At 42.9% G+C, this 13,348-nt stretch overlaps 1 protein-coding gene across 1 annotated transcript in view; it reads right to left on the bottom strand.

Moving 5' to 3' along the window:
- The window catches only part of LOC110957198 (ephrin-A5b-like), a 113,936-nt gene extending 103,628 nt beyond the window's left edge, over positions 1 to 10,308 (bottom strand). The window contains exon 1 of the mRNA XM_022203098.2: positions 9,499 to 10,308. Coding sequence (XP_022058790.2) covers positions 9,499 to 9,623 — 125 coding nt within the window. The 5' untranslated portion in view covers positions 9,624 to 10,308. The remainder of the gene's footprint in view (positions 1 to 9,498) is intronic.
- Positions 10,309 to 13,348: the final 3,040 nt, after the last annotated feature.

Genomic DNA, 13,348 nt, shown 5'->3' with positions numbered 1-13,348 from the left:
TTCTCATTTCAAATCATATCCTTCTTATTTATTGGGCATTATTTTCCTCAATCTGTCTTTTTTCCTCAAGATATCTGCATTTGGTTCTAGAAAATTCTTCAAGAAAATTAACTCTTTTTAGTCCTTTTAAACTGAAAAAGTGTGTTTTTTCCTTCTAAAGTAGAAGTTTAACTGATTTTGGTTTTCTTTTTATAGAAACAGACACTCAATTCCAGAAAATTCTTGAAAACAGAAGACTCATACCGGCAGTAATTACACTGGCAGCTACATTTTCTGTGGGAAGAAGGATTTGTATGGATTAAAATGATGCAATCTGACTTATTCTCATTTCTTTCAGGATGCTGAGACGCTAGATGAAACATATTAGAGCACAGGCTGTATTTTTTCACTTCTAATTTGAATTTTCTGTATTTTTCCTGTGTTGCACTGATTCTAGAAACTTCCTGACGTCTCCTGGAACCTGCTAGCGGTGTTCCTGCAGCGCTGGCAGCTTTTTCTGCTCCTATTCTGAGGAAACAAGACTTTCGGGGCTGAATAATTGACAATAAAACGCTTTAAAAAAATTAAAACAGCAAAAAGCGAATAGAAGGACCAATTTGCAGGTTATTGCGCCCGCAGCGGCAGAACCTGAGAGAAAAAGCGCCTTGAACCAATAAACCATCACACTTATTAACGAGCTCTCGTCGCTACTTTCTGTCAATCAGCTCCTTTAACGGCTCTTATTCTGCTGCCGAGTCATAAAAAGGTCTATTTCTCCAAAAAGCTGCTCGAAGACAAGCTTAAATTCAACCAAATCGATCAATTCTGCAGCATTTTCTGGATTCATGAGCTAACTCTTTTTCTGCTCCATGTTCTTTAAAAATACTCATTAAAAACACATTTGTGTTTTGATCTGGTCCTACGACTGCCTCATCCTGAATACTTTCAAGATTTCTGATGTGACAAATCAATAAAAAACAACCAGGTACGACCTGAAAAGACAATCTGGATCTTCAGATCAGTGTTTGAAGTGAGTATGACTGCTGTCGAGTCATAAAAACGTGCATTTCTCTTAAAAATCTACTTGTGGAAAAGGACTTTTTCCTCTTCTTTCACAAGTTGTTAGTATTTGTCAGCATTTTTTAACATCTTCTAGAGCAATGTTACCATTTTCTTTCTCTTTTTGCTGTATGTTCTTTTACTAGACCAGTTTCTACACTGATCTGGAAAGGATTCAGGTTCTGTGTCTTCCTTATCCTGCCTACTTTCGACTTTTCTGATGAATTACATTCACACAAAAAAAATCTGTCCTACAAACAGAATCTCACTGCCCATTTTCATGATTTCAACTCCTTTCCAAAAACAATCAACAATTTTTAGAATATTCTGAATAACAACAGTGTAGAAACAGCACAACTCTGCAATATATCAAGAAAAATCTCAAAGGATGATGGAAAATACAGGACAAAAGGCAATTTATGCAGTAAAAAGGAAGGAAGCTGTGTAGAAAAAATGCAGAATTCTGCACTAGAATCAAGAAAAATCTCATAGGATGACAGAAAAAGCAGGAAAAAGTTCACTTTTGTGCAGAAAGAAGGCAAAAGTCTGCAATGTATCAAGAAAAATCTCATGAAATGATGGAAACAACTAGCCTAGCTGCGCTAGACAACAAAAATGACAACAGTCGTTGAGCTCCATTAGCACCGACTCTGAATAGTCTTTCTGTTAACATGTCTGTAATATACTTGAGCTTCACCCATTGACTGTATAAATAAGGCTTCACCGAACTACCGTATCCTCTGATTTCCGGCACTCCAGGAACTACGTCAGCCTATTCATTGCGCTGATTGGTTGTATACCTACCCAATTGCTGCAGAGTGATTTGAAAGACAACCTTTTAGCCCGCCTCCCTCCCTGTCGAGAGTTCCTAGACCCTTGTGTCTTCAGACCTGGGTCTAGCATGGCTAGGCTAGGAAAATACAGGAAAAATAGGCAACTTATACAGTTAAAAGGAAGGAAGCTGCATTAGAATAAAAAAAAAATCTCAGAATTCTTCTTTTGGCTGCATCTTCTGTTAAAACATCAGTCTATTGTGGAGATTATACTGATCTAGAAAAGATTCTGCCACTGCCTTATCCTGTCTACTTTCAAGTTTTCTGACATATCAAATCCACAAAAATCTACTAGTTAGGTCTTGAAGAGACAATGTGATCATCTGATCAGTGTTTTCAGTGACTGCTGCTAAGTCATAAAAATGTTGAATTTTTAAAGAAATCTACTCGTAGAGAAGCTTTATTTCCACTTGTTTTCAGTAACTGTCAGGCTTTTCTGGGTTCAAGCGTTAAACTTCACTCTTCTAGAGGATTGTGTAAATCCAAAAAGGATTCTGCTTCTACGACCGCCCGGTTCGACTGCTTTGGAGTTTTTCAACTTATAACCTCCATGAAAAAACAACCAACTGTCAGGTTGTATGCAAATGTTTCCAGGTTCAAACACTAACTTTCCCTCTCTCTGCAGCTTCTTGTAGCGTCCTGCAGGTCCAGGCGATTAAAGCAGGAAATGGACCCGATGTGAGAAACTCAATCTGATGCTGAGGAGCCTTAATGCTGATAAAACGGAAGGCGAGCTCTGCTGCTCGCTTTATTGGTGGTTTCTGAAGCCCCCGCAGCAGGAAATCACATTCACTCTGCTGCCTTTGATGCCTCCTGAGATTGACACTTCCTCAGGGTGGAAACGCCGGTGCTGGACCCCGCCCTGGGTCTGCCAGGCCTGGACGGGAGCATGTGCAGCCCTGGCCGGCTATGGGCCGCTGGGTCCGGGCCGAACAATGGCGGCCTTTGAGGCGCTCGGCGGCGGCGCTGGGAGAGGGCCGCGGTCCTGAGACCCCAGTCAATATTTGGACGTGGTTTTGGCTTTTTGTGTCCGTTTTTAATCCAAGCGGAACCGAGCGGCGGGGAGCCGGGAAAAGGCTGAGAGGGGAAAGCTGAGGGTAAACACTGGGAACAATGCAAATGGGGCAACTCACAATGCCGCTGGGAAACTATCACAACATCAGCTCACCACCGAGGGGAAAATGGAGCATTGTTTCTTTAAGTGGAGATTAAAAGGAGAGCAGTGGAAGAAAAAGCAAATAGCGGAGGTCACTCTGCTGTGAGAAGAAGTAAGACAGAGGAGCTTTCTGAGGTAAAACTAGCGAGGAGCTCCTGAAGGAAGACAATCTGATCATCTGATAAGTCTACAGATGACTTCTGCTGCTGTTGGGTCATAAAAAGGAGCATTTCTTTAAAAGAAATCTGCTTTTTGGTAGACTGAAGCTTTAAATTTCACTCTTTCCGCTGCAGCTTCTTTTAAAACACCAGTTAAGAAACACATTTTTGCATTGATCTAGTAAAGATTCAGGTTCTATGTCAACCTTATTCTGACTACCTTCAAGACTTTGAGTACCCCAAGCAGTTTTAGACAATCTGATCATCAGATAAGTGTTTCAAGTGAGTTCTACTGCTGTTGAGTCAGAAAAAAGATGTTTCTTCTAAAAACTGCTTGTAGAGAAGCATTTTCTCAACTTTTTCTCAATATTTGTGAATTTTTTTGCAATTTTGTCCAGATTTCTGCATTAAATTTCACCTTTTCTGCTTCAACTCCTTTAAAAATACTGTCGAACCAATGCATTTTTGTACTGATCTAGAAAGGATTCTGATTCTATAACTGCCTTATTCTGACTACTTTCAAGATTTTGAGAATTGTAAGGAGTTTTCTGAGGTATTACCTCCACAAAAAACAACCAAGTACATCCTGAAGAGACAATCTGATCATCACATCAGTCTTTTAAGTGAGTTCTACCGCCGTTAAGTCATTAAAAGGTCAGTTTCCTCAAAAAAATCTGCTTGTAGAGAAGCATTTCTCTATTTTTTTCTCAATATCTGTCAGTTTTTTATGATTTTTATTCTCTTTTTGCTGCATCTTCTAGTGCATTGTTGTATTGTATTGATGTAGAAACATTCTGTTGCTACGTCTGCCTTATTCCGGACAGATTACCTCCACAAAAACCAACCAAGCATGTCCTGAAAAGACAATATAGATCATGAGATAAGTCTGTTAGGTGACTACTGCTGCTGTTAAGTCATAAAACAGTTTATTGCTGGTGCAGGAGAAAAATCTGCTCGTAGAGAAGCATTCTTTCAACTTTTTTTCAATGTCTGTCAGTGATTTTCAACATTTTCCAGAGTGTTTTCTCTTTTTTTTTGCTGCATCTTCTTTTAATGTCAGTCTACAGTGTATATTATACTGATCTAGAAAAGATTCTGCTGCTATGACTTCCTTTTTCCGCCTACTATCATGTTTTCTGACTTATTTCCTCCACACAAAGCAAACCAAGTACATCCTGAAGAGACAATCTGATCATCAGATAAGTGTTTCAAGTGACTTCTACTGCTGTTAAGTCAGAAGAAAAGGTCGGTTTCTTTAAGAAATCTGCTTGTAGAGAAGCTTCAGTTCCACTTTTTCTCAATATTTGTCAAATTTTTCTATATTCAGCATTAAATTCAACTCTTTCTGCTGCATCTTCTTTAAAGATACTCATGTTTTGCAGTATTGCATTGATCTAGAAAATGGTTCTGCTTCTATGACTTCCTTTTTCCACCTACTTTTGAGTCTTCTAGCATTTTACCTCTATGAAAAACATCCGAGTATGTTCTGAAAAGACAATCTGGATCATCTGATGAGTCTTTGAAGTGAGTACGACTCCTGCTGAGTCATACAAAGGAATATTTCTTAAGAAATTTGCATGAAGAGAAGCTTTAGCTCAACTTGTTCTCCATATCTGTCTGCATTTTTTCAGCACTTTCAGCATTTTCTAGAGGATTTTCAGCATTTTTCTTTGCTTTTTAGAGCATTTTCAACATTTTTCAGCACTTATTCTTTTAACATATTAGTCTGTTGTGTATATTACACTGCTCTAGAAAGGATTCTGGGTATATCGCTACCATCTGCAATCCAGTTTTCCGATTTATTCCGTCACACAAAACAACCCAAGTACGTCCTGAAGAGACAATCCGGATGATCAGATAAGTCTGTTAAGAGAGTACAACTGCTGCTGAGTCAAAAAGTATATATTTCTTTATTAAAAAAAACTGTTTGGTAGCATTTTTCAGCATTTTCCAGAGCATTGTCGTTCTCTTTTGGCTGCATCTTCTTTAATACATCAGTGTGTTGTGTACATTACACTGATCCAGAAAAGACTCTGCTTCTATGACTTCCTTTTTCCGCCTACTATCATGTTTTCTGACTTATTACCGCCACACAAAGCAACCCCAGTACGTCCTGAAGAGACAATCTGGATGATCACATAAGTCTGTTAAGTGTACCAAACATGAAAATAGGCCACTAAAAGGATTCTTTGATTGTCTTCGGGAGAAATATGTTGCATCTGCCACGCAGAGCTTTGGACGGGCATTATCAGGGATTAGAGGAAACCCCTGGGGTGACAGCGCTCTCCCTGAAAGCTGGAATCCCTTCTCTCCCCAGCTGTCAGCTCGTTAGTCCCACCCAATGAGCTGCTTTGATGACGAGGGGTATCAGTTTCCATGGCGTCCGAGACACAAACAGCTCGGGAGATTAGGGACGGAACTGGGCCCTGATTCTGCGCTGATCCCACCTATCAGCAACAAATAAACACCCTGGGCCGAGGCAGCGGCTGCGTGCCGACCAGATGGGCCCGGGTGGGCTTTAATGAAGCAGCTAAATAGCCGGTGAGCAGGGAATTCGGCTAATAGCGCCTTGTCAGAGCCGCAGTAAATACCCGACTCTTCCACTTTATTCCGTCATTCGGTTACCGACGCAGCCGGCCGAGCTGACAGCGAACATCTGCGGCTCATTTTTCTTACATGAGCTTTTCCACCGCCAAAACGCCGCAGTTGAAGTTTTCCAGGTTTTCGGTTTCTGGCCTTTGGTTTGATCTCGGTGCCACTTTCCCACTAAACTGGAACTCTGACACTGTTGATGTAGTTTACAGAGCGCAGTAGGTGAACTTTTCATGCTCTAATCTAACAGAACATGTACAGAAGATGGACATCTCTGGTTATCTGTACAGTTCTTATTAGATTTACATTTTTCCACCTACTTGCACACCACCAACACAGTTTTTTAGCTTTTGCATACACACTCTGTCCTTTATATATTTATTTCTCTATATCATCTGCTCTTATCTTTAATTTCTGTATGTTCTGTATGTTTAACATGCTGTTTTTCTTGAATTTCCAATCAATAAAGTACCTTCCTACCTAGAACATCCTGTGTGATGGCATTAGAAGATGTGTTTTTAGGTTATTAATCAAGATTGCATCCATATGTGTATTAGACATTTGAAAAATAGAGATTTAGAAGTCACAACTAATGCAAACTCATAGCTAATCAACTAGACATAAGCATTCAATTAACAGGTTCTGATCTACAAAGCATATTCTGGATTATTTCTCAACTTATCCGTCATAAAACCACACCTACAACACATTGTTTTGCTCAAATTCCCATATTTTTTGCCGGTTTCTTGCTCTTCTCACTTTCTTATAAGTTCTAATTTCTGCGGTTTTAAATGCTAGGCTCGTCTGCTAACATGTTCCATGAAGTCTTCAGGTGTAAATGTGAATAATATGTTCAGAAAAAATAGGTCAAACGTGCCAAATGTTCTGCTGCTGCTCCCCTTTTTTCTTTTTTTTTTCTGGAGGTAGGAGGTTGAAAAGTGTCTCTTTGAGGGATCTACTTTGGCAACACAATCTGGCAACACAAAAAGCTCCTGCAGACGGATGGCTTTCCACCATTCTAGAAATATTAACAAATGATTTTTAACCTTAATAAACCCATTTGTAGGAGCATCGGAGCCATTTGTAAAGTGGAAGCAGGTCCTGGCAGATTCCAGACACCGCTGCTGTGTGTTCTTTAAAAAAAACTCCTGCTTTTTTAAAGGTTTACATCCAAATTAGGAAGATTCTTTCCAAACCAGCCAAGTGCACAGCTCACAGACACACACCAGCTCCAGACTAATGGACTGTTTCTGAGTACTCAATGCGTTTGATTTTCCTGCAGCCTCCACACCGAGCAAATTATAGCTGACTGATAAATACCAAAGCAGCACAATTATCTCTGAAGTCTTGTTTTGTTTTTTGGGGGGGAATTTGGCATCAAAACGCAACCAAGAGTCATTAGATCAATCGTCTCTAAGCAGTTTCCTTCTAACAAGCCTCCCTGACACTGGAGTTTCCTCTAATTTCATTAAGTAGCTTATAGCAGCGCAGAAACTCGCTGTCACCATGGAGGCTTTTTCAAAACTCCAGGCGAGGCTGCTGCGTCCTCGGGGCTGTAAATCCCTCCTCCAGTCCCGCTCATCTGAGCCTCATCAGCATCAGGCATCAGCAGGAAGATGTCCCCCCCCCCCCCCCCCCCCCGAGATGAAAGCAGCGCCGCAGATACGTTTATCTAAAATTACAAAAGAGAGGACTCCTCCGAAACAATACGTGAAAAGGTCAGCGCATTTCCATTTTTTTTTCACGACTCACTTCCCATTTCAATTCCAGAGCTCCTGTAGGGGATTTCATGAATGGCTGAGTATGGACCGCTGCTCTGGATGCCGCTTTCCCCCCACTTTGGTCAAATATGCAGTGGGGGAGGTAAGAGAGAGGGGGTAAGAGAGCTCATCTGGAAGTTGGGACTGTACCACAGCAGGTTCTCAGGGCTCCAATACTGAGCGTGGTTACATTAAACAGCAGGGAACCAGGGCCCGCGAGCTTGGACAGAATACTGTTAGGTTCTGCCGCGGGTCAGGAGGCCCCCGGGGGCCGCATGGTCCTCTGTTACATTATACAGCCCGGGTCAGGTTTAGATTAAAGTCATGAATGAGAAAAGGAGACAGTCATTTAGAGTTACTCATTTATTTAGCCTCCTTTCTGGCCAGACAAAGCCCAGGCAGGGTGCCGTGCCGGGCCGTCACCGGGCCCCATGGCCGGCGGTACTGCCCCGGTTTTGACCCTGACAACGGTCCCCTCTGTGCTGCTTAACCCACGACTTGCCTGGTTTCTAGCGAGTGTGTGACCTCAGCATGTGTGGATCTCTCACAAGACCCAGCGCCACGCTGAGCCTTGGCCGCTGCTGAAATACCCCAGTGTACCCCCTTATTGTCTGCCCCAGCGTGGGGCAAGACAGGAGCAGGCAAGGGGGGGGCACTTGGAAGCATGGCAACCAAGAAACCAGACTTGGGAAACTGCTCTTAGGCCAAGAAGAGAGAGAGAGAGAGAGAGAGAGAGAGAGAGAGAGAGAGAGAGAGAGAGAGAGAGAGACAGAGAGAGAGAGAAGGAGCAGAATTCTGTTATCAGAGCTTTAGCAAACTCCATCAGATGCCAAAACGACAACATTTGCATTTGCACCACCGAGATCCTGTCATCAGACTTTGCCTCAGGGTCACTAAAACAAAGACACACTTCAGCCTGCCTGGTGTGTGTTTTGACTGTCAAAGCCCAACAAACCAGTTTCTCGTCACTGATATGAAATTATGGTTTTGACTCATGCCTAAACTGCTGGCCTGCTAATGCGGGAGAAAGTCTTTCTGTCCAACTGAAACAAAAGTGACACACAAACACTCATTATGTTGCTACCTGCTCAGGTGCAAAGAAACAACTGAGGCACTGAGTCACCAAGGGAGGTGCCCCAACACAAGCCAGGAGGAGAAATGTCACCTAAGTGTCCAAATTACATGCATCTCTGCTCTTATATACAACTTCCATGTCATGTTTACCACCAGGAAGCCACCAAAAGTAACCAAACACAACAAAAATGGCACTTTATCACCACTTTGGAGGTAAAAAAATGAACCAAATCAACTCTAAAATGACACAAACTCTCACATGTTTACGCTGAAAAACTCTTCTGTCATTTCTAACCAATGACTAGAAGCGCCTCACCGCTGCTTCCGATCACTTCCTGCACCTCAGACACCTCCAAACAGCAACACTTGATTTTCACCCTGAATGTGGAGCAAACATTGAGCTGAGCGTAACGGTGCGTAATAGCGGAGTGAAGCCCCCCTTCCTGCCCCTGTTGTTGCCATGTCAGGGGGGGAGATTTATGCTGCTGAATGTGCAGAGTTGATTACAAAGATGACTCAGATATGGAGCACAATCAAACGGAAACACTCCACCAGAGAACGCAACAAATCTATGAGTGAACCCTGGTGGCAAAGCGCTCCGTCTGTCAACCGGGAGAAGCTTTAATGATGGTGGAGATTTAAAGGAAACGTTGGTAATTAAAGTAATGACAGGTTTGCTTTGAAACCTGATTTTAAAGCCTGAAACGCTCTGATAATCTTGCTGCTTCCTGAAGTGGATCAACTTGATTTTTTACGCACTTGTAAAGCCATAAAACGCAGCAAAGAGCGCAGCAGCTACAGCACGCCTCCATCCAGCCGCTCAGAGAGCAGCTCCCACCGGCCACGGGGAGCCTCTGAGCGCCGGTGCAGGAGAGCCGGTTACTTACTTGGGGTTGGTCCGGTTCCAGAAGACGGCGTATCGGTCGGACACCACCTTGGAAGCCGGGTCCTGGCCGTACACACACATCCCAAAGATGAGGAGGAGGAAGAGGATCATTTCCACCTGCGGCATATTTGCTCTGGAAGCGAAAATCGATTCTCCTGGTTCAGGTTTAAACGTTCTGGGATAACAGTCCACTTTTCTTTTTTTAAATTCCCCCTCACAGATGAAGCTTCTTCCTCTGCGTTGAGCTCGATTAAAGCTTCTCTTTCTCTTCTTTTTAATAGTGAGTTAAACAGTCAGATCATTTCTTCTGCTTGAAACTCTTCTCGTAAAGACACAACACGGCGGTCAGTCCTCCTCCGGGTTAGTTTCTCCACACTTTCTCCAACTCGCATTTAAATTTCCCCAAACAGGAGGCAACACTGTGGTGCGCAGAGGAAAATAAAACAGAGAAGAAATGTTCCTCAGTGCAGAATTTTAAAAATAAAACACAGAAACGCAGTCCTGGTGTTGTCTCTCTCTCTCTCCGCTCCGGGTTCTCTCTCCTCCTGTTCCGATCAGCAAAAAGAAACCTTCAGCTCCCGGCAGCAGCCCGAGCTTCTCCTGAACAACAGCAGCAGTGAAACGAGCCTCTCCGCCGCGCGTAAAACGCACCAGTTCTGCGGGTCAAACGTCCTCCTGACGAGCGGCTCCGCCACGTAACCGAGAGCGCACGAAACGCGGTGCTGTGGATCTGGGGGAAGCAAACCAAGTCAGCCGCGCAGTGGCTCCTGCTGCCATGCTCTCCCGGACCAACCCCCCTCCTCCTCCTCCGCCACCTCCCCCCTCTCTCTCTACCTCCCTCTCTCTCCCCCTTCCTCCTCCCTCCCACTGTGCCAAGCCGGGCCACACTGGAAAAAATGTGCGTCTTGACACTTGAGGCGTTTTCGTCCCAGACTCTTTAATCTTCTGTTTTCATTCTCTGGAGGGAAAATGCAACTCAAAGCCGAAAGAATACAAATACATCTCAAAAATCCAGGTAGATTTGTTCTCTGAATGAGCGCACAGTCTCCATCAACTTACCCATGTGGGCTTTTTTTAGTGCCTCCGCGTTGTTTGTTATTGCGGATATTTCTTGCAGCGTACAGTTTCACGGTTGCGCGCAGCCTCATTGGCCCGGATTTTGAATGACGGGCGTTTCGCTTACAAAAACAACATCCCCTCCTCCTGGGGGGGCATCCGAGCTTCCCAGACATCTCACATCAGTCCTCCAACACGCTGCGCAACGAGCAGCTCTCACCGGTTAAACCGTGTTGATGATCCAAGTGTGTCCAAGTTGTGCGTAAAGTTTGATTGAGATCAGACAAACTTTTAAGTGATTTCGGTGGAACATGCACGTTACTGGCAGATTGATGTTGCCATTAATTCAAGTCCTCTTCTGGTTTTCTGTTCTGCCTCCAAACAGGCTGCACCTGGTTTCAAGAGATGTTTTTTTTTTTTTTATTTCCCTGTAAAAGTATCTCTCCTGGGAGAGTTTTCACTTGTTTGGATGGAAATAATGATTCCATTCTATCCAAAACAACTCCAGAATTGCCACATTTTAGTGTCTCTGCTGTTTTTATTCCCTTATTTTCATTTTTAGCGGCCACAAATCTATACAGCAGCACTAAAAACCTCCTCTCAGTGATGTAGTGTACTGTGTTGTGACTCAGTGCGCCGCGTAGTGGCGAAGGAGGGAACACCTCCATAAGCTGTCTGAGTATTCACTGAGTTTTATTTTCTGCAGGAATTCAATGCCATGCTCATTAAAGAAGACGTACTATTAACTGCTTGTCTGTGGAATGAAACAGGGCTGTGGGATACGCAGCGTTGGGAGCACGTAAACATGACCGGGTGGAGTTTGGAGACTGTCCATTAGTGAGTCACAGAGAGCAGAGCTGAGCCTGGTGGTTCAGCTAATCCCCCTAATAACAACAGTACCACTGAGGGAGCCGGTCTGAGGGCCGCAGGGCTCAGCAGCAGGATTGTAAACTTTACCGAGACACTGAACAGTCATCGGCGGCTCCTGTTCTCAAACACTCTGATTTATTCCACCCGAGGAGGCCGCTGAACTCCATCTCGCCCGGGTTCAAAGTTCTTCCCCGTGTCTTCAGCCCCCTCCTGCTACAGTGTGTAGAGTTATTTTAAAACGGTTCCTCAGAGCACAAAATGAAATTGCTTCTATAAAAGAAACAGTTAAATGGTTTTTATTATTGTTATTATTTCACTAGGGCACAAACTCAGGGGTGAGCAGCTCCAAAATGAAGTGGAACAGAGAGGGCACCAGACGTCACATCAAATGATCACGTACAAACTTTTTTATAGGTGTCAAAGTGGGTGAATGCTTTATATTGCTGTCTTTAGTAGGTTTGTACCCAACAAGAACCTTTAAATGGAGCATCATGAATGAAATAAGTCTTCTTGTTTTATGTTCAGCTGTTCGGTGCTTTGTAGCTATACAAAGTTGGAGATTTCACCAGAAAAACTAAAGCAGGGACATCTAGGTGGTAGAACTAACTACTTAAGACTCCATTCTTAGTCCTGACTTCTGCAGCACAGAATGATTCTACTACACCTGATTATCATTCTGCTACATGGGGAAAAGGCCCTGTTTGTTTGTATTTCTAATCCTGGGATACAGCATTGATGTCCCCTCAAAATAGTGACGGGTGGAGATGTTTGGGTGGAACATTTGCATGCAGGAAGACGAAAACTGTCAGTAAAACGGCAAATGAAATACAAAAAAACAGCCTTAATTCCTGACCTAAATCCTTGGCAAAACTTGAAAATGTTAGCGGAGTGCGTTGCTAGCCAACAGATAGTTCTTTCTAAAGTAAAGGAGATTTGGAAAACGGTCACATGTAGAAGGAAAAAATCTGGTAAAATGAATATCCAGTGGCGGGCACATCCGGTCATACAGGCTGGTCTGTATCTCTCTTGGCTTTGCTACTTTATCTGTATCTATTGCTTCATTTAGCGCTCATGTTGTCTAATGTAACGTTGTCATTTTAAAGCTCCAGCCCTGCTTTTAACCCTTCTAATGTCCTTCCAGTTGCCTTACACCTTTTGTCCTCTGGAATCAAAAGGATCCCGTCTGGTTTGACTGTTATTTAAAGCATATAGTATAAATTATCAATCAAATCTGTGCTCCACCTTTAGTCTTACTGCAGTCCAACCCATTACCACAAATTTCTCCCTTCATTTTAGAATTTAGATCCAAATAGACCTTGTTTCCATAAAAGTATACGACGGCAAAAGAGTTTATTTGGGGTCAGAATGATCCCAGGACAAGGAGTGTTAAATAATTTACATAAAACTTACTTCTTATCATTTGCAGCCTCAGATATGTATTCATTTGCAGAGGAAATACTGTTCTGCACCAAGTCTGACACTCAGGTGCTGCAAAGCATGTACTGGGAGCTTTACATTGAACCATTTTGCACTTCTCCAATACTCCATTTAATTGTAAGCACCAGCAATTTTGCACCCTTTTTGTAAATGCCAGCATTTGTACCACCTTAGTTGTACTGTTTTTTCCTCGACTAGCACGGTTTGCATGTTAAGGCCACGTTCTTTTACCTTCTACATTGTTTCTGAAGGTATCTTGAAAGAAACGTGTGTGAGCAACTGGATATCTCGAATTTCCCCAAATCTATCTATCTATCTATCTATCTATCTATCTATCTATCTATCTTTATTGTCATCATATTGAGCTCAGACAGCAACATAAAGAAGTCTAGACAGTCTCCAGCTAAGACAAGAATAATAACAAGAAAAAGAAAACTATCTAAGACAGACAAAGCAGAATTAAATAAGGTGCAATATAAAAACAGAAT

The sequence above is a fragment of the Acanthochromis polyacanthus genome, chromosome 18 (genome assembly GCF_021347895.1).
Source record: "Acanthochromis polyacanthus isolate Apoly-LR-REF ecotype Palm Island chromosome 18, KAUST_Apoly_ChrSc, whole genome shotgun sequence".
NCBI classification, from domain to species: domain Eukaryota; kingdom Metazoa; phylum Chordata; class Actinopteri; family Pomacentridae; genus Acanthochromis; species Acanthochromis polyacanthus.
This window is presented reverse-complemented; position numbering and strand designations above follow the sequence as displayed.